Consider the following 20777-nt stretch of genomic DNA (forward strand, 5'->3'; position numbering starts at 1 on the left):
TTAGGTTTAGGGTTAGGCTTAGGGTTAGGTTTAGGGTTAGGTTTGGGGGGGTTAGGGTAAGGTTTTCGCGTTAATTTTAAATTTACCGCTCACAGCATGCCGTTTTCATTGTGCTGTGATGACGTCACGTATGCGCTTTCGTCGAGCGCGCTTTAGTCTACCGCGGATTTGTGGTGGAACCGAATGAACTACCCGTAGAGATCTGGACCCTTACCACTCCCCCGGCCTTCCGTAAAGCCACCAAGACCTGGCTGTTCCAGCAGGCCTGGGGCTGTTGATCGATATCCAGCCCCACTTAGATGGAATGAATGGTGTGGAATTTTAATAACTGTCTCTTTTATTTTAATTTTAAATGTTTCTTTTATCTTGCCTGTAAGCCGCCCAGAGTCTCAAGGGAGTGGGCGGCATACAAATTTTATTAAACTAAACTAAACCTTCCACACTCCACCCCTGCACAGTCTCCCCAATTCACAAGGCATCTCTTGTACAATCCCCTCACCCTCCCTCCCTGCACAGCACCTCCCTGCACACACACACACACACCTGCCAAACCCCACAGTGCCACTCGCATACCCTTATACGTCATCCTTTTTCAAGCCAAGCACTTCTTTAGTCCAATAGTTTGGATTGCATATGGGCAACCAAGCGCATTTTAGAAGCTCCCACGAACAAGCAAGAAAGCCTCTGCCTTCTTCTACTGCCATTTTGCAGCAGCTGGTATGTGAAATACGCTGCCCGTGATTAGAAAATTTATATACAACCACCAACAGCCTCAACCTCCATAAATAAAATGTGGCCATGAGCACATCTAATGTCCAAGAAATCTCAAGGTTTAACTATACACTATATGTAACAGCAGTTGATTAGTTCCTTGATTTGATTACATTTTTCCCATTTTTAATACTATGAAGGGAAAAAAACTTTTTAACCTATATTTTCTATACCATGCATGTTTATATATGTGTGTGTGTGTGTGTTTTCTTTCACTGTACCTGCTGTTGGCATTTTTATTTATAGGAAGACCGAGGTGGCGCAGTGGTTAGAGTGCAGCACTGCAGGCTACTTCAGCTGACTGCTAGTTCTGCAGTTCGGCTGTTCAAATCTCACCGGCTCAAGGTTGACTCAGCCTTCCATCCTTCCGAGGTGGGTGAAATGAGGACCCGGATTGTTGTTGGGGGCGATATGCTGACTCTGTAAACTGCTTAGAGAGGGCTGAAAGCCCTATGAAGCGCTATATAAGTCGAACTGCTATTGCTATTGCTATAGCCTTTAGTAATATCAATTGCCTTTTCTCCTCCTTTACTTGAACTAAAATATCAGTCTACAAGTGCTCTGGCAAGAAAGTCAGTTTGATGTAGTGGTTAATGTGACTGACCCAGAAGCCAGGAGAGTTCTAGTCCAGCTGGGTGACTTTGGGCCAGTCCCTCTGTCTCAGTCCAACTCACCTCACAGGGTTGTTGTTATGGGAAAAATAGGAGAAATGTGGCCACTTCTACCCCGTGTCAATCTGGGGGTAGTTCTTGCTCACTCCCAAACCCCACCTTGCCGGCACTAACTGAACATTCAATTGTGGCAACCTTATGAAGACTGGGTTTAATTCGTCTGGATTGTTAACTGTTGGGGTTCAGAGAGAAACTTAATCAGGATGTCCAAAACCCGAAACCATTTCTGATGAGGAAAGTAACTGAAAAGCATTTCCTAGCAGGGAAAAATTTGCTATAATCGTGACAAGTTCACACACTTGATCATACTGAAAGTCCGCTGCTCGTAATGGTATTTTGGAAGTGGAAATCCTTTGGCGTGCGCTTGTTTTAAGATCTCCATATTTTTCTTGCAGTCTTCAGCCATCTTCTCAAATCTGGAGAGGGGAAGACCAAAACAAACATCTAGTTTATATCTGATTCATGAAATTTAACCAGACACCTTTCACACACATGCTCCGCTGGATGGCATGTTAGCAGCCAGTTTACACAATGAATTGCACTGTGTTAAGTTTGCAGACTATGTTACCATTATCATTTTGTAAGTTGTCCAGAGTCTCTTCCACAGTGAAATGGGCAGCATATAAATTTACTAATTAAATAAATAAAATATTACAGCATGTGACGTGACCACTGAAGCAAAGCAGTCATCTAAAACTGTGGATGGTTGAGCTATAAAAGCAGGAATACACTGAACATGTCATAGCATTAGATAGGCTATATCAGAAACAGGACTAGGTAACTCTGGACCCATGATTAAAAATTAGCTTTTAGTAAACTAGCAACCCTGATCCCAGGCTGATAAAAGTTCTTGGGATCATTACATCAACAAGAAGCTGAAGGTTTCCCCATTACTAATGAAGGAACCCATAGAAAGAAAATCAGAAACTCTCTGTCCTAATGAGATATCACTGAAGTCTTCTTCCTAAAAGGCCTTCAGGCCAGAATGGAAATAAAGCAAACACATAGAAATAGGATAAATAATATAAACAGGGATAGAGTGGTATTAGTTGAGAGCAATTCAATTCTTGGAATTCTTATAATCCCATCCTTATCATCTCAGTGCATTTTCTATAGAAACTCTGGATTTTTAGATAGCTGCCGAAGAATATGAAAACGTCTGAAGAATTCAATCTAAAATAGTTAATTTTTGATCCCAGCAAACAGAAGCAGTATTATTCACAAACAGTGAATAAAACTGGAACTTCTCCAGCCACAGCTAATTGGCAGGGGATCTGGAAACAAGTTGTGTTTTGAGAACTGCATTGGCAAAATGGAACATTCCATACAAACCAGAATGCTTTGCACCACTATTGGGCTCAGATCTGCCTAGCGAATGCAAACTTTACCAAACATTGAGTAACACATCAGGCACATGACCCACGAATTATGCCATAAAAGTTATATACAAAAAAGGGAAGGAAGGAGAGAAGGAGAGAAGAAAGGAGGGAAGGAAGGAGGGAATGAAGGAGAGAAGAAAGGAGGGAAGGAAGGAGGGAAGGAAGGAAGGAGGAAAGGAAGGAGAGAAGGAGAGAAGAAAGGAGGGAAGGAAGGAGGGAAGGAAGGAAGGAAGGAGGGAAGGAGAGAAGGAGAGAAGAAAGGAAGGACAGAAGGGGGAAGGAAGGAGGGAAGGAAGGAGGGAAGGAGAGGAGAGAAGAAAGGAGGGAAGGAAGGAGGAAAGGAAGGAAGAAGGATTTTTGTAAAATAAGATGGGTGTATGGGATGGTAAGAAAGCAATCTCAATTATATTGTCAATTGTAGGGGAGAAAAATTGTTATAAATACATATTATTAACAACAGTTATGAGATTATATAATTGTGAATGTATATATGAGAAATAAAAATTTAAATCTAATAAAAAAAAGAAAAGAAAACAAAAATGGACCTTTAAGAGGCGAAAAATATGGGACACATAGGGAAGATGTAATGTATTAGATGCAATGCACCTGGGAAGATTTAGTTATATTCTCATGATCTGGGGCAAAGAAGATAACTTCATCATTTACCAATGTTTTCTAATTATTACTTTTAATTTAGGAGCTGAATCTCTTTAGTGTCAATAGCAACTAAGGTTTTAAACAGTAATGTTTTCCAGCATGGGTTGAGAGATGCTGGGAGTGGGTTCACCGACAAATGCGCGCTCGACAAAAGCACGCCGATGAAACCGCGGCGAGAAAACGGCGAGTTCTAAATAGCGCCGACGAATGAGCACAGAAGCGCGCCGACAACAGCGTGCCGACAAAAGTGTGCCTTCAACAAACAATAACAACCTAATAATCCTAATCCTAACCCTGAACCTAGCCCTTACCTTAACTGAAATTGCGTTTTGTGGGCGGGTTTTGTCGGCGCGTTGTGGGCGCGTTTATAACGTTGTGGTTTTCTCGCCGCGGTTTTGTTGGCGCGTTTTTGTCGTGCGCATATTTGTCGGGTCACGCTGGGAGTGAACCTATGGCATGAAAACATGCTTCTTGTCTGACTTGGCCTCTCCTGATTACGGATTATTTTTTTCCAAGAAGTTGCAGTTTTTCCTAAGGCAAAATGCTTACTGTTATCTTTAATTACTCTATAATTTGCTTCAGGAATATTTGTGGCTGTCTTCTTAAATCCAAAGGAAGTCTATTCAACGGCTTAACTCCGCAAAAGAATATTCATTACAACAAGGACATGTCTAGCCAACGTGAAGATCATATAACAGTTAACAGAAGAGAAGGACGTTTGTAAGTTTACTGATATACTTACTTGACGGTTTCTGTGATGTTCCCTAAATGGGTGAACTGCTTTGAGTAACTGATGCACATCTGGAATCAAGAAGAAGCCACGTGAGGAATAGACAAACATGTGATAGACTTGGCTGCCTCTTCTCCATTCAAAATCCCTCAGGCAACACTCATATTCCTTCCGTTAACAAGCCCAACTCTTACGCAAGAGTCCGCAGCCTCCTTCCCCACAGAACCCAGGAACATATTTCTCATGTAATCCATCCCCCATCCAGTAGCTGTGGTTAACTCTCTCCTGGGACTTGCGGACAACTTATTCACAGTTGCTGATGGCTGTCAGGACTGAATCTTTGGGGAGATCAACAGACATGTAGATGACCCATTCCAATCTGATGCGCGGGAGGCAAGATACTTTAGATAAAGATTACTGGACCCTCACCACTTTCGGAACTTTTTCCCCCCTTGGCTAAACCAGGCGTGGGTGTGGCCAGCCTGTCACGTATCCTGCCCGTGAGCTGGCAGTTTGACAGCCCTGCTCTAAGGTTATATTGCTGGGGCTGGACCCCAAAGAAGGGTGATAGCAATAGCAATAGCGGTAGACTTATATACCGCTTCATAGGCCTTTCAGGCCTCTCTAAGCGGTTTACAGAGAGTCAGCATATTGCCCCCAACAATCTGGGTCCTCATTTTACCCACCTCAGAAGGATGGAAGGCTGAGTCAACCCTGAGCCGGTGAGATTTGAACCGCTGACCTGCTGATCTAGCAGTAGCCTGCAGTGCTGCATTTAACCACTGCGCCACCTTGGCTCACTCTGGTGACCCATGATGGGTGCGTCACAGATGGAGGAACAGACTAAATACAACCCGCGGAATGGGAAATGACAAGAATACCATGTTGGCAGGATACTTCAAGATTAACAGTGATTGTTAGGCATAACTACTGATTGTACTGTTATAGAGACTAACTTGATTTTGTACTTAATAACGGCAGCAAGACTGCTGGTGGCGCAATACTGGAAGAAGGAAGATTTGCCTACTATTCAAGAATGGACATTAGAAGTAACAAACTTAGCAGAAATGGCTAAAATATCAGCATATCTCAAGGACCACTCAAATGAGAAATATAAATTGGAGTGGAGAAGATGGATTGACTATATTCAAAATAAATACGAGACTAAGAAATTCCAGATAGTTTATGACTGAAGAAGCAAGGAATGATATAATCTGTTTAGAGTTAGCCTAACAAAAGAGGAGTTAAAGTTCAAATGAAAGATGATACTAACTTTCTTTAAGTTTATTTTAGAACATTTTTGTTAAAGATTTATACCCTGTATTGGTTCTGGGAAGTCGGAGGGGGGGAGGGGGGGTTGGGTTCGGGTGGCGAGGGTGGGGGAGGGGAGGTAAATATTTGTAACAGATTAACAGTGACTAGGGAAGAGCAGAGGGGAAATACAAATAGTACTGGTGCTGGCTTTGACAAGCAAAGTCAGTGGGGAAGCCAGCAGGAGATCGTAAATGGCGATAATGTGATGTCGCTTCTAATGGTCGTGCAGCAGAGGTGGTATTCAGCAGGTTCTGACCAGTTCTGGAGAACCGGTAGTGGAAATTTTGAGTAGTTGGATTGGATTGGATTTATTGGATTTATATGCCGCCCTTCTCCCAAGGACTCAGGGCGGCGTACAACATTAAAAAAAAACCACATAATACAAAAGTTAGAAAAAAATTAAATAGAATATCCCAAACAAACCCAATTAGAATTAACAACAACATTTTTTAAAAAATTCGACTTAAAATTAACAATGATCAATAATTTATTTTGTTTTGTTCAGGCCAGGCTGGCTTGCTGGAAAAGCCAACTTTTTAGGGCGCGTCAGAAGGATCGGAGGTCGGGGATTATACGAAGTTCCGGGGGCAGCTCATTCCAGAGGGAAGGGGCTCCCACAGAGAAGGCTCTCCCCCTGGGGGTCGCTAGCCGAAACTGTCAGGCCGACGGCACCCAGTTCAGAGAAATACCACCTCTGGCTGGCCTCACCCCATCTATTCTCTGCCTCCCGAGTCCCAGCTAATCGGGAGGGAATGGAGATTTTACAGTATCCTTCCCCTGCTACGCCCACCAAGCCACACCCACCAAGCCACAGAACCGACAGTAAACATTTTTGAATCCCACCACTGCAGGGATAGGTTCCAGCTACTGCTACTCCTGGTTCGCTCAGGGATGCTCTGCGTGTGCATGTTTAATGCATACTATGCACGCATGCGCAGTATTAAAAAAAAGTGTCTGTACATGCGCAAAGCAAAAAAACAAGATGGCAGTGCCTACTGTGCCGCCGAGAGGACGGGTTCGGGGGCGTGGCAGGCCAAGTTACTACCTACTTAGCCAAACCAATCCAAACCGGTAGGAACCCACCTGTGCGCCACTGCCATGCAGGATTCGCTTAAATGTGTCAAGCGAAACTACTGCAACTGCTGTGTTAAGTTGATGCAGTCACCTAATGCCATGCTTTATGATCACTTAGCATAGAGTTGGGCTTGTTAAGGGATTACTCAACAATTACTTTCATTAAGTGAGGACTACTTGTACTAGTGAGAAACAATAGCACAGATCTAGGTAAAATGCAGAGAAATCACAAATACTGTTAACATTTGGCTGTAAAAGCTAGACAAAGAAAAATAGATGCCTCTGAATTGGGGCGCTGGAGAAAAATGTTGAGAATACCCTGGACCACAAGATGAATCCAAATGTTAATTCTACACGAAGAACAAGTCTTCTCACTGGAAAACTAAAAAAAAAAAAAGCTAAAGCTTGATATTTTGGACACACAGTTTGAAGAGAACAGATTTTGGAGTAATTGCTAATACTTGGGGAAATCAAAGGCAATCAAAATGGGGTCAACAGAAGTCAAAATTGCTAGATGCTAGCAATAGCAATAGCAGTTAGACTTATATACCGCTTCATAGGGCTTTCAGCCCTCTCTAAGCGGTTTACAGAGTCAGCATATCGCCCCCCACAGTCTGGGTCCTCATTTCACCCACCTCGGAAGGATGGAAGGCTGAGTCAACCTTGAGCCGGTGAGATTAGCAGTAGCAATAGCAGTTAGACTTATATACCGCTTCATAGGGCTTTCAGCCCTCTCTAAGCGGTTTACAGAGTCAGCATATCGCCCCCAACAACAATCCGGGTCCTCATTTCCCCCACCTCGGAAGGATGGAAGGCTGAGTCAACCCTGAGCTGGTGAGATTTGAACAGCCGAACTGCAGAAGTGCAGTCAGCTGAAGTAGCCTGCAGTGCTGCATTTAACCACTGCGCCACCTCGGCTCTGCTATCTCTGATAGTGACAACATCATCTTATACAAGCACTCAAAGTAACTCTTTCTAATAGACAATCCTGCTGAAATATTATCCATTGGTTCATGAAAAAGTGGATGTAACTGAACAGCAATGAAGTGAGAATCAAGTCTTTGGACTGTTTTTATTTTCTTTCTTAAAGTTTCTATTCTAAAAACCACCGAACCATCTTCAAATAGTTTCCTTACGCGCATAACTTCTCTAATATCCTTTGGAATGGTAAACAGCCTAAGCAGCCAAGTTCAGCTTAGCCCAGACATCTGCTCCAGATATGAAACAGGATTTTTAAAAACAAAAATAGCAAAGTAGACAAACAATTCCACCCACTCTCAGTCTACTACCTAACTCTTTACCTGAACACAGTTTATATCAAAAATGAGTTTTGTTGAGAGGAAAACTGCTTAAAAAAAACCGAAGAGACGCTTTCTCACCTAATTCCACACATCCTTTGGGAATTCTCACTTTCCACCGCAAAAATGCACACATACATGCATACCGACAAGTCAGGTAAACAGAAAATGTGGCTGCTAGTATTAAAATTTCAACTCCCATGAAAGCTCATTTAAATCAGACTCTCATTCTAAGCGGTTGGACCCTTCTCCAGATGTACTGGCTCCCTGAATAGCTTAGGAGTTGATGTCCAGGGTTCCACCACAAAACCGCGTTCGACTAAAGCGCGCTCGACGAAACCGCGTAGCTGACATCATCAACAGGGCGACAACAGCGCGGAGACAGAAGCACGCTGTAAACGCTAAACCTAAGATTAACCCCTAAACCTAAACCTAACCCCCCTAAACCTAATCCTAAACCTAACCCTAAACATAACCCTTAACCTAACCCTAAACCTAACCCTAAACCTAACCCTTAACCTAACCCTAAACCTAATCCTAACCCTTAACCTAACCCTAAACCTAACCCTAACCCTTAACCTAACCCTAAACCTAACCCTAAACCTAACCCTAAACCTAACCCTTTCCTTAAGTTGAATTGGCTTGCTTTCAAAGCTCTATTTAAAGCGCCCTTCTTTCTCCGCGCTCGCTGTTGTCGCCCTGTTGATGATGTCAGCGACGCAGTTTAATCGGGCGCGGCTTAGTCGAGCGCGGTTTTGTTGTGCCACGGATGTCCAGGACGTTTAGAGAGAGGGCCTTTAGGTTACAACCCTTCTTCACCCATTTCTGTCCAAGATCTCTCCAAAAGCAACAATCAGAAAAATGGTGTGGCTGAAGAATGAAAGAACTACAAGGATGCAGGAGGGACGTGCAGTCACTAGAGGCAAGGGAGGCAAGGCCGCACCAGTCTCCTCAGGGAAAGGAAAGAATTTTAAATAATTTTTTTTTAAATAATTAAAGCCAGGGTAGTTGCTACCAGATTTCAAGTCACAGTGGCTTGGTGTCTGCTCTCAGTATTAACTAGGAGGAGGCCAGAGAACTAGGGGCCTCTTTTGCATAAGGAATTTTTCGCCTTTTAAGAGATAACCAAGGGTTAACAAGCGAAAAATTCCTTTTGCAAATGAGGCACGTATTCTCTCGCCTCCTGTAGAGGGCATTTTTAGAGGCTTTTAGAGTTCTCTGGGAGCAACTAGCTCAGTCTGACTCAGAGCTCTAGCCTTTCATGAGGGCAGGGCAGGGAGAAGCAGAGTTGAAATCGTCTCTGAAACAGCTGGAAAAGGTAGCAATAGTTAGACTTATATACCGCTTCATAGGGCTTTCAGCCCTCTCTAAGCGGTTTACAGAGTCAGCATATCGCCCCTAACAACAATCCAGGTCCTCATTTTTCCCACCTCGGAAGGATGGAAGGCTGAGTCAACCTTGAGCCTAGTGGGATTTGAACAGCCGAACTGCTGAACTGCAGTCAGCTGAAGTAGCCTGCAGTGCTGCATTTAACCACTGCGCCACCTCGGCTCAGTGTGTGTGTGTGGGGAGGGGGGAGGAATTCAAAAAGTTTGATCGGAAGGCAGCAGGGGAAGGGGGGGGTATGGCAGAGGAGCTGCTTTCAAGCCTTTGGAAAATATATCCAATCCAACTTCTGTGTTTGTGTTTGAGAGTGAGTGAGTGAGAGAGGGATCGAAGTTCTCGGTGTGCGTGTGTCTGAGAGGGGGGGGAGGGAGGGAGAGAGGGAGGAAGGAGTGGGAGGGAGAAGAAAAAGAAGGGGAAAACTTATTTTGCAAGGGGGAAAAATGCTTTCACTTTAAATCGGAACTGAGCATGCCTGGCTGTGGAATTCTGGGAGTTGAAGTCCACAAGTCTAAAAAGCTGCCTCACCAGGCCTAAAGCTGACCGCACATCACTGATGTACATAGTAAGGAAAGGTCAGAATGTCTTCTATCTCATCTCTTAGAAGAGAAGAGCTTTGTGCCCCTTTTCAGGGTTCAGCTTTTACTACCTCGTGCTGTTGCCTCATTAGCTTCACAAGCTCAGTGTACTGGGCAGTTGTTGCTGGGGAAATGTTGCCTCCACCCCGCTGCACAAGCATGAATTCTTCCTTGTTCACGGGAGCCGGGGGCACCTAAATGAAGGAAAGAAGAAAGCAAACATTGGAATTAATCACTTCTGAAATTCTATGCCTTCGTGGATACCTTTTTTTTACTATCCCAGCAAGGGGAAATCACGTCAGGGCTCTGTTTTACTAAAGGCAAATTGTTCTGTGCAAAAAACTGACATGGGCTTTTCTAGGTCTTGTGTCAGGCCTGCATTTATATTCCTTTTAGAATTTTTGGCCTGCCACACTTTCTCTTGTTTCATTATGCTGTTTCTTTAAGTATAGTCAATGGGAGGGGGGATTAGAAGGAGTAGGATTTTGGAATGTATTGTTTTTCATTCTTTGCTAGAAGCCAAGGTCATCCTTTGTTCTCCACACCAGTACACCTGACCGGAAGAAGCTGGGCATGGACGCCAGCGTGGAAGAAGGAGATTGGACCATGTGATGGATTGTGGGTGTGGGGACTATACTAATGAAACAGCATAATGAAATAAGAGAAAGTGTGGCAGGCCAAAATTCTAAAAGGAATATAACTGCAGGCCTGACACAAAAAATAAACAAGCTTTGGGGTGAAGCTTCTGGCTAGAGATGAGGTTTTCTTTCTGAAAGCCCAGCCACTAACATGATCTGACAAATCCATGGAGGTGAAGAGCCAGTTATCCAATCTGATTCATTTTCCATGCCTGACACAAGAACTGCCATGCTGGATCAGACCAATTTGTTTTGATCTGGCCCAGGTTCTATTGGTCTGATGCTTCTTACAAAGATGATTTCTTGCTTGTACATTTGAAAACTTATAGCAATAGCAGTTAGACTTATATACCGCTTCATAGGGCTTTCAGCCCTCTCTAAGCGGTTTACAGAGTCAGCATATTGCCCCCAACAACAATCCGGGTCCTCATTTTACCCACCTCGGAAGGATGGAAGGCTGAGTCAACCCTGAGCCGGTTAGATTTGAACCACCGAACTGCAGAACCGCAGTCAGCTGAAGTAGCCTGCAGTGCTGCATTTAACCACTGTGCCACCTCGGCTCGACTTAAGCCATGCCTAACTGAAACGAATATTTTGACAGCTGCCGTTTCTTTAAAATAAAATAAAAAATGGCAAAACAGAATAAAATCCTGGCTGCAGGCATTCAGATTAAATGAAAACATCCAATTGGCCAAAAATATATCTGAGATTACAATATTCTTGCATGAGATCATTAAAATCTCATCAGATTTCAGGCATTTCCTTGAACCGAAGAAGTCGCCAAAATCATTTTAAATGAAGTTCTCTTGGAAGTCTTGTAAGCCAGATACTCCAATTTTCTGCCATCAAAATTGCTTCACACTTAAGAGAAGATGGTACTAAACAAGTAGGATGTTGACATATCAACTACGAGTCAAGGGACACGCTCCCTCCCTAGATGGACGGAAAAACAACTTGCCTTACTTATGTCGACAGGGAGCCCACTTTGTGATGCCTCAATCATGGGGTCCAGCCCTTTGGCCTGGCATAAGAGCAGCTTGGCTCCCTCAATGTCATTCCGCTGCTTTGCTCGGAGAGCTGCCTGTTTCAATTGCTTCCTCCGGTTTTCTAAGAAGGTCAGCTGCTGTTGAGCTGCAGGGAGGAATGGCAAGCAAAGGAGATACTATTCAGAGTAATTGGTTAAACCCAAGAAAGGAAATTTTCCACGTGGACGAGGGAAACTCGTTGTATAATCCACTAATTTGCTCATGCTCTGTGCAAAACAGTTGCCATTTAACAACAGCACGGGGGAATACGAGAAGACATGTACTCAAGATGATTTTGAAGATTTGTAAATCTATCCTCTTCTCGGGTCTTGCTAGGTTGCTCAGTGTGATGGGTATATGTGTGCGGGTTCCTGGGAGGAATGAGTGAAGAATGTGTACACGCAGAAGATATACTCCCAACGAGGGTTCCACCACAAAACCGCGTTCGACTAAAGGGCGCTCGACGAAACCGCGTAGCTGACGTCATCACAGCGTGACAACAGCGCGGAGAAAAAAGCACGCTGTAAACGCTAAACCTAAAATTAACCCCTAACCCTAAACCTAACCCCCCTAAACCTAACCCTAAACCTAACCCTTAACCTAACCCTAAACCTAACCCTAAACCTAATCCTAACCCTAACCCTTAACCTAACTCTAAACCTAACCCTAACCCTTAACCTAACCCTAAATCTAACCCTTAACCTAACCCTAAACCTAATCCTTACCTTAACTTGAATCGGCTTGCTTTCAAAGCGCTATTTAAAGCGCCCTTCTTTCTCCGCGCTGGCTGTTGTCGCCCTGTTGATGACGTCAGCGATGCGGTTTCATCGGGCGCGCTTTAGTCGAGCGCGGTTTTGTCGTGCCACGCCCAACGAGAACACCCAATGGTGAAGGTCATCCTAGCTATCTAACTAAAGCATTATTGGGCAGACAGGATACCCAGAGATTCAGGAAGGAAAAAGCTAAGGCATAATTTCATACTGCATGGTTGGGAGAAAGCAGTGAGAAACCTATAAAAGAACTACCGTGTTTTCACTCGTTTTTGCCTTTCCCAGCCCCCAAGAGCCCCCAAAACCCTCTGCACGTCCATTTTTGTGAAAAACGGGATGCGCGGGCTGGGATTTCAGGAGGCCAAAAATGCTGTGTTCAGTGTACAAGACACACAGATTTTTACCCTCTTTTTGGGGGAGGAAAAGGTGCGTCTTATACTCCAAAAAATATGGTACTACTGTATTAGCTGGAGGGTTGCACCAGTACCCAAATATGAGAGAAATTTCTTGAGAAGTTCTGTCCATCCTAGTCAACCACCTGATCAGGGGTGGGTTTCAACCGATTCGCGGCGGTCCCTGTGAACCAGTTGGTCGGCGAACGGCGAAGGGCCCACCCGCCCGCCTGCACTCCTTACCCGGTTTTGACGAGTTCTGCGCTTCCACGCATGTGCAGGACACATACAGCGTCTGCGCGATCCTCCAGGAGCAGCTGGAGCATAGCACAGACGCTAGTACGCATGCGTGCACCGCGCGCGTGCACGAGGACGCCGCCGGCCCCATTCCAACCAAACCGGTTGGAATGGGGCGAGAAACCCATCCCTGCACCTGATCATCATCACCGAAAAGTGCAATGGAAGAGATACTTGAATTTGCCTAATTTCTTCTTCCGTCTCTGACTCGCAGTCTTTATGCACGCCAAAGAATGCAAGTCACAGGTTTTACATTATTGACCGGGTTGAGGACCCCAGTAGCAAAATGATGCAGAAGAAAAAGGAAATGAGTAAAATGGAAAGAAAAAAAAAAAAGAACCACTTACCTTTTCCAATATTCTTTGGGGCACTTTTAGCAGTGGGCGCTGGTTTCGCAAGGGCAGCTTGTGGGCCTGGCTGATGGGGCAGTTTCGGCTGGACTGAGGGAGCCAGCTTGGATGATGCCAGAGAGGAGTCGGGCTGAAAGAGGAAGGATTACACCTATGAAGTAGTTCCTTCTGGGATTCAGCACCATTTCCACAGTTTAAAAAATCCAAACATTATTGGAGGTGTTCTGCCCCCCCTTCTTCGCTCGTTAACAGACGACAGTCAGACAGACTTAAAAGGAAATAACTTTATCAGTCTTGGCTCCCGCTGGCTGCGAGCCCAAAATAAACATAGATAAAGTCTCTTGCAAACAAGGGTTACGCAGCAGGATGCAGAAACAAAACTCTTACAGCACCAAGTTTTCAAGAAGCAAAATCACTTATCCAAGTGTCTCACAAACTCAAACAGGAATGGAACTGAATTCTCCATAAATGAACGACGAACCACGAAAGAACGATGAATGAACGTTGACTTCTGCAACTAAGGCGTGGCACCATCCGTCTTTTTATCTCCAGAAGATGACACTAACGAGCCCCAGCTGCATGGTTAGTCCTGCATCCCGACTCAACTCACAGCAAACTTCTGCTGAGTCACAACAGGAGGCATGGGAGATGCTTTGGCTGGTGTCTATTGAAGAGTGTATTACTTCAATAGAATCACACAATCCTAGAATTGCCGAGGGCAATTTAGATCAGCAAGGCCAACCACCTGCTCAGTTGAAGAATCCAAAAAGAACCCACTACTTCTCCAGATAATTGGTTCTACTATCAAACTGCTCATACGCCATTTTTTCTTTTCTTTTAAGAGAAAGATAGCCATCCCAGCTCTCAAAAAGATAGAGAGAACCTCTTAGTTATGATCATTTCGGCCAAGTAGAACACTGATCTGTTGTAAGAGACTTTTGGGTGAACCTTTGTTGTTGGATTATGTCTGCCCCTCTTTGTTAACTGCAAATCTTGCATGACGGGGAAAGTGGAAAATGGCATGGCGCCCAGGTTCCCACTAGGTTTGCTTCAAGTGTACACATGCAGAGTTAGGATGTCAAGGATCCCCCAATATGTACTGTGTTGTGGCCCAGCAGGAGCCGTTGGAGCTGCCACCAGACTCCCACAGCGAGGGGCCCTCTGAGTCGGCTCTGGAGGATGTGGAGGACCCTGGACAGGGTTCCGACTCTGAGCAGGGCGCAGAGAGGCTGGTTGGCCACCAGGAGGCACCTGAGCCTTGGACCAGTGAGGAGGAGACAAGGGAGAGTGAGCCAGAGGCCAGTAGTGAGTTGTTCCTGGATGCCTGGCACCGAAGAGCTACTAGGCTCAGGAACAATTATGCAATTACAGGAGGTGATTGTACTCAGCTGGTGGTCATTAGGCTCCTCTCCAGACTATAAAAAGCTATTTGTGCACACGCCCCTCTTTGCAGAAGTCAACACTCTTGCTTATTTTAATTATCTGTATTTGTTTTTATGTTCCCCTTTTTCCCCTTTTGAATTGTTCGCCACCCTGAGTCCTCCCGGAGAAGGGTGGCATACAAATAATAAAATTCAATTCAATTCAATTCAATTCAATTCAACACAGGATTGAATGTCGGAGGACATTACTGTGAGCTTGGCAGGCTGGATTGCTGCCACGGCTTATCTGTGTTTATTGCTGCCTGAGTTTGTCTGAGTTGCTGCCAAGGTCCTTATCTGTTTGTTCTGCTTGGCTTTCAGCCACCGAGGTCTTGGTGTCTTGCTATTAAAGTACATTCCAGTTAAGCTTGTCTCGGCATTCATTACTGGACGGAGGAGGGGGTCAGAACAGTACTGTATGAGGTTCAGGGAGGGGACAGGAGACAGTCATTGTTCCACCCTTCAGCAAAAAACTGCCCCCCTTCTCTCCCGAGGCCAGCTAACTCTTTCCCTGGTGGTGGGTAGGACAGTTGAAGCCCCCAAACACTGTATTTTACTTAGCTGCCTTTCCTACCCATGTCTCACTTCATAAAAACTTCTTGGTAGTTTTTTTAAAACTCTTAATTCCGAAGAATTCTGTTCTCTACAAGCTTTTCCAGATTTGCTTTTAAACTTTCTATTTCTTGGTTTCTATCACCTTTTCCACTCTTGCAATTTCAAATCACACATCCTCCTCTAGTCAAATAATCCCACGTTCAAAAATAAACCTCGTTCCTTCCCAACTTTTTCATAATTAGCCAAAAATACGAAGTCACACCTTTTGCTAGGAAAAACATACATATATTACCTCCAAAGTATTTGTGGTTGGTTTTCGCTTTTAGTTTTTAAATTTCAAATCGCGGTTTGCGAAGATAAAAAGAGCATCAAATTCAGTTCACCTTTAAGGCACAAGACACCCTTTCACATAACCATTTGCACCTCCTTTTCACTGACTCTCTCTCTATACCATAATTAAATCTTTGTCATTTTTAACACACTCATTTTAATAATTTTATATGGCCTTGTATATACAACTAGCTGGATACCCGTGCTCCACTACGAAACTATGTGATCGGGTTTGATAAATCAACACTGACAGCTTGAAAATTAATGAGTAGTTACGACAGAGGCCTCTCCTATCCTATCTCCTTCTCTCCCTCAGTCTAACTCCTTAGCATGAGAGCATGTTAATCTATATATATAAATACTGTATAAGAAATACTAATGATCTGATGGTAATTTCAAAAAATATTTTCTTAGCGAGCATATAGAAGCCAAGAGGAACATACATGCCAAATTTCAAGTTTGTAGGCTTTTTACAGTTCTGGAGATTTCGTGATGAGTGAGTGGATTTGGCTTTTATATATATATATTGATTTTAATTGATCTCAGTGCTTATTCAACAAAGTAAGGCTCCCCCCGCAAGTGTTTTCTGGATTTCTCACTTTTGGGAATGTCAGTTTTCCTCCACGCCCAGAGTTTAACATTATAGATCTGTAAGATTCTGTTTGTAATGGATTGATTATACTCAAAATAAATATGGAACTAAGAAATTCCAGATAGCGTATGATTAAGATTAGGAAGGATATAAATTGTTTAGTGTTAGCCTAGCAAGGAGAAGCCAAGTTCAATTTAAAGATGTTATTAATTTCTTACTCTTTTTTCAAATATATTCTAGACTGTTTTGGTTAAAGATTTATACCGTGTATTGGTTCTGGGAAGTCAGGGGAGGGAAGGTTGGGGGGGGGGGGGTGGGGGGGAGGGAGGGAAGTATATTAGGTTTGAGGAGGGGTGTTAGATCTTAAAGTAATATGTCTGCACATGTATACTGTCTTCTCTTATTTTTTCTTTAAAACTAAGATATGTTAAGTATATTGATATGGAAGTATAAATACCATCAATACAAAAGGGAATTTGCTCAGAAGCTGAAATACACCAAGTGAATGAGAGGAAGAGTGGGAAGCAGAGGAGAGAAGAAAGATAGGAAGAGAAGGACAGGAGAGAGGGTGAGGGGGGAAGATGAAGTGTATAAGGAGGAGTGGTAAGGGGAGAGAGGAGAAGGAGAAAGGAAGGGGAAGTAGAGTAGAAAATGATGGAGGGAAGGCAGGATGTAGAAGAGTTGGAAGCAGAGGAGAGAAGAAAGATAGGAAGAGAGGGATAGGAGAGGGGGTGAAGGGGGAAGATGAGGTGTATAAGGAGGAGTGGTAAGGGGAGAGAGGAGAAGGAGAAAGGAAGGGGAAGCAGAGTAGAAAATGATGGAGGGAAGACAGGATGTAGAAGAGTGGGAAGCAGAGGAGAGAAGAAAGATAGGAAGAGAGGGACAGGAGAAAGGGTGAAGGGGGAAGATGAGGTGTATAAGGAGGAGTGGTAAGGGGAGAGAGAAGGAGAAAGGAAGGGGAAGTAGAGTAGAAAAGGATGATGGAGAGAAGAAAGGAGGTAGGGAGGGGGAGGAGAGAGGCAGAAGAAAGTGGTGAATAAGGCATAAACAGGGTGTATGGAGAGCAGAAGAGCCAATAATTGGTTTATTTATTTATTTTTTTCCGGGAGTTGATGGCAAGATTCTGCCTGTATAATTCCCAGGATGCGATCTAAATGCAAGAGTGAAAATTAGCAGATGCAGAGTGAAGCTGTCTTCTTTTCACGTGTATTTGCCAAACTTTGTGAAATCAACTTAGCACTCCCAAGTGGGAGATGAAGGAATATCTTTCCTCGTATCTTGCTTTAGTTGTGCAAAATTGTAAGAAGTACAGTGTGGCATAATGTTTCTATTCAAGACGGTCTTTAGCTCTGATTAAGGAGAAACCTAGATGGTTTTGATTAAACTTCCTCCCACCTCTGCAAGGTTAAGATAATTAGAGGAAAGTTTTTTTCTCCTTTGTCTCTTGAAAGTTCATTTGTCACCCGCAGAAGAAAAGGGGAGCCTCTCTGTTGCAACTTTGAAAGTTATCCTGTGATACAGAGGTAGAAAGAGAGGCAGGAACTGGCATTCCTGACAAACAATATCAACCAAAGCAGACATCAAAGGTGGCGCAGTGGTTAAATGCAGCACTGCAGGCTACTGCTAGATCAGCAGTTCAGCGGTTCAAATCTCACCGGCTCAGGGTTGACTCAGCCTTCCATCCTTCCGAGGTGGGTAAAATGAGGACCCAGATTGTTGGGGGCGATATGCTGACTCTCTGTAAACCGCTTAGAGAGGCCTGAAAGGCCTATGAAGCGGTATCTAAGTCTACTGCTATTGCTATTACATCAAAGGCTTTTTTACAGTATAAGGTGCAATTGATGAAGGTAATTTAAGAAGTGATTGGGTTGGTTAGACAATTTAAAATAAAAAAGGGGAAACAATATAATCAATTCCACACAGAGAAGGTGACAGTTACAAACAGGTGGGAATATTGTATATATTTGGTCTGATTAGGGTTTCCAGCCGTGACCCGTCAAAACCGCGCTCGACTAAACCGCGCCCGACTAAACCGCGTCGCTGACGTCATCAACAGGGCGACAACAGCCAGCGCGGAGAAAGAAGGGCGCTTTAAATAGCGCTTTGAAAGCAAGCCGATTCAAGTTAAGGTAAGGGTTAGGGTTAGGGTTAGGTTTAGGGGGGTTAGGTTTAGGGGTTAATTTTAGGTTTAGGGTTTACAGCGTGCTTCTGTCTCCGCACTGTTGTCGCCCTGTTGATGACGTCAGCGACGCGGTTTAGTCGGGCGCGGTTTTGTCGGTGAACCGTTTCCAGCTACTCCCAATATATACCCAGTTCTGTCAACCATGGCACACGCATGTTGTTAGAGGAAAGCATTTAAGATCTTGCCTAGCACTTAATCCAACCTTTTTGGTCTCTTCTGCATCTTCATCCTCGTTTGCTAGTTTCATCGCCGTTTCAAGAATCCCTCCCAAACTCTGATCTCCTGGCAAAGATTCCATTCCTTGAATAGGTGGGAAACCTGCCAAAGAAGGTGAAATGAAAGTTAATTTAAATAAGGCATCACTGCCAGCTGCTCGGGGTCATTCTTGGCTACTTAGCAGTCATTCATTCACTAATTAGTAAGGAATCAATTTCTTCATGTATTTGAATAAAATTACAGAATTTGATCTACCTGGCTATTCCGGCAGGCCTGGGGCTGTTGACCTCATTATTGAGTTCCAGCCCCGACCGAAACGAATGGATCTGTGTTGTTTTTAACTTGTCTATTTTTATTCTTATTTCTTTTATGGTTTTTTCCCCTCGCTGTAAGCCGCCCGGAGTCCTCCGGGATTGGGCAGCCTATAAATAAAATTAAACTCAAACTCAAACTCAATGCAAAGACCAAGCACTCTTGATTAGGACTCAAAGGAACACAAATCTGTCTAATCAAGGAAAGCAAAACCTGAAATGAACTGACATAATTCAGGCTGAAAATAAAACGCTCCCGTGTTGTATATACAAAGATTCTCGCATAGCCCACCAGGAGTGGGTAAAGTTTAAAAGCTCTCTTTATGCGAGTAGGAGAGCTTAGCAGGGGAGTTTTTAAAAGGGACAAGGCTACCTGTGGAGAAGGGACGTGCAGTCAGGGGAGGCAGGGGAGCCAGAGCCCCACCACTGTCATCATGAAAAGAAAAGAAAATGTAAAAGGAAAACGGCAAGAGCTGAGATCAGGCTGAGCTAGTTGCTGCCAGAGTCACCATGGATGACTCTGCTTAACTGCTTAAAAAAGCCTCTAAAAAGCGCCCTCTACAGGAGGAGGCAGGAGAATGACGGGAGTGAGTGAGAGAGGGAAGGGGGTAGGAGAGATAGTCCAATCCAACTTCTCTGTGTGTGTGTGTGTCTGTTTGAGAGAGGGGAGAGGCAGGGAGGGAGGGACAGAAGGAGGAAAGAGGGGGAGGGAGAAGAAAAAGAATGAAGGAAACTTTTTCGCAAAGGAGAAAAACAAATGCTGTCCCTTTAAATCGGAACTGAGCATGCCTGGCTGTGGAATTCTGGGAGTTGAAGTCCACAAGTCTAAAAAAATTTGAAACCCACCACTGTGTCAGTGCCTCACCAGCCATAAACCTCACCGCACGTCACTGCTGTGGAGGTAAGAGATGTGATCCGCTCCATGACCTGCCGTACTCCTGGATATGCTTTCCTAACCCTGACACTGAAAATCTAGAACAATCCTAAAGCAAACAACATAACTAGCAGAAATGGAAATTAAATACCTGGTGGCACAGGAAGATCAGCAAACTCCACAGGTTTCCCGGCTTTATGAGATTTGATGGCCTCTTGATATTGCTGGAAGAATTAAAAAAGAAGAAGCAATAAGCTACAAAATTCCTTTAAAAATGGTCTTTGTGTATAACAAGGTTGGTTCTGTCCAAACGGTTGCTTCTAATATTATTTTTATACCTTCCATCAGGAGCATCAAGAATATTCTCAAATAATCAGTCAATCAATACTGCTAAGAAAGAATATAACAGCCCTCTTGATAGAGAGCTGAGGTGGCGCAGTGGTTAGGGTGCAGCACTGCAGGCCACTTCAGCTGACTGTTATCTGCAGTTCAGCGGTTCAAATCTCACCGGCTCAAGGTTGACTCAGCCTTCCATCCTTCCGAGGTGGGTGAAATGAGGACCCAGACTGTGGGGGCGATATGCTGACTCTGTGAACCGCTTAGAGAGGGCTGAAAGCCCTATGAAGCGGTATATAAGTCTAACTGCTATTGCTATTGATATATTCCATATAACTCCTAGGATGCTGGTTACAACAAATGGGTTTTGTAGCCCCACAAACCTTGTATGTTGTTGGAGAAGGCTATTATAAGAGGTTTTGCACTAAAAGGCCTGGCTTGCTTTGCTGTCATTGTCAGTGACAATAATACCAAGGGGTTAGAATTTGTAAATCTTTCTATTGCACATCAAAAGCACTAGCAATAGCAGTTAGACTTATATACCGCTTCATAGGACTTTCAGCCCTCTCTAAAGCGGTTTACAGAGTCAGCATATCGCCCCCACAGTCTGGGTCCTCATTTCACCCACCTCGG

General features: G+C 44.1%; 1 protein-coding gene across 1 annotated transcript in view; it reads right to left on the bottom strand.

Annotated features, from left to right (window-relative positions):
- The window catches only part of CC2D1A (coiled-coil and C2 domain containing 1A), a 76392-nt gene that overhangs the window by 24172 nt on the left and 31443 nt on the right, over positions 1-20777 (bottom strand). Inside the window, exons 12-18 of the mRNA XM_032211411.1 lie at positions 19960-20032; positions 18610-18725; positions 13325-13457; positions 11452-11624; positions 9927-10049; positions 4221-4279; positions 1742-1858 (exon numbers count right to left, since the gene is read on the bottom strand). Of these exons, the coding sequence (XP_032067302.1) occupies positions 1742-1858; positions 4221-4279; positions 9927-10049; positions 11452-11624; positions 13325-13457; positions 18610-18725; positions 19960-20032 (794 nt within the window). The remainder of the gene's footprint in view (positions 1-1741; positions 1859-4220; positions 4280-9926; positions 10050-11451; positions 11625-13324; positions 13458-18609; positions 18726-19959; positions 20033-20777) is intronic.

This window comes from Thamnophis elegans, chromosome 2 (assembly GCF_009769535.1).
Source record: "Thamnophis elegans isolate rThaEle1 chromosome 2, rThaEle1.pri, whole genome shotgun sequence".
NCBI lineage: Eukaryota > Metazoa > Chordata > Lepidosauria > Squamata > Colubridae > Thamnophis > Thamnophis elegans.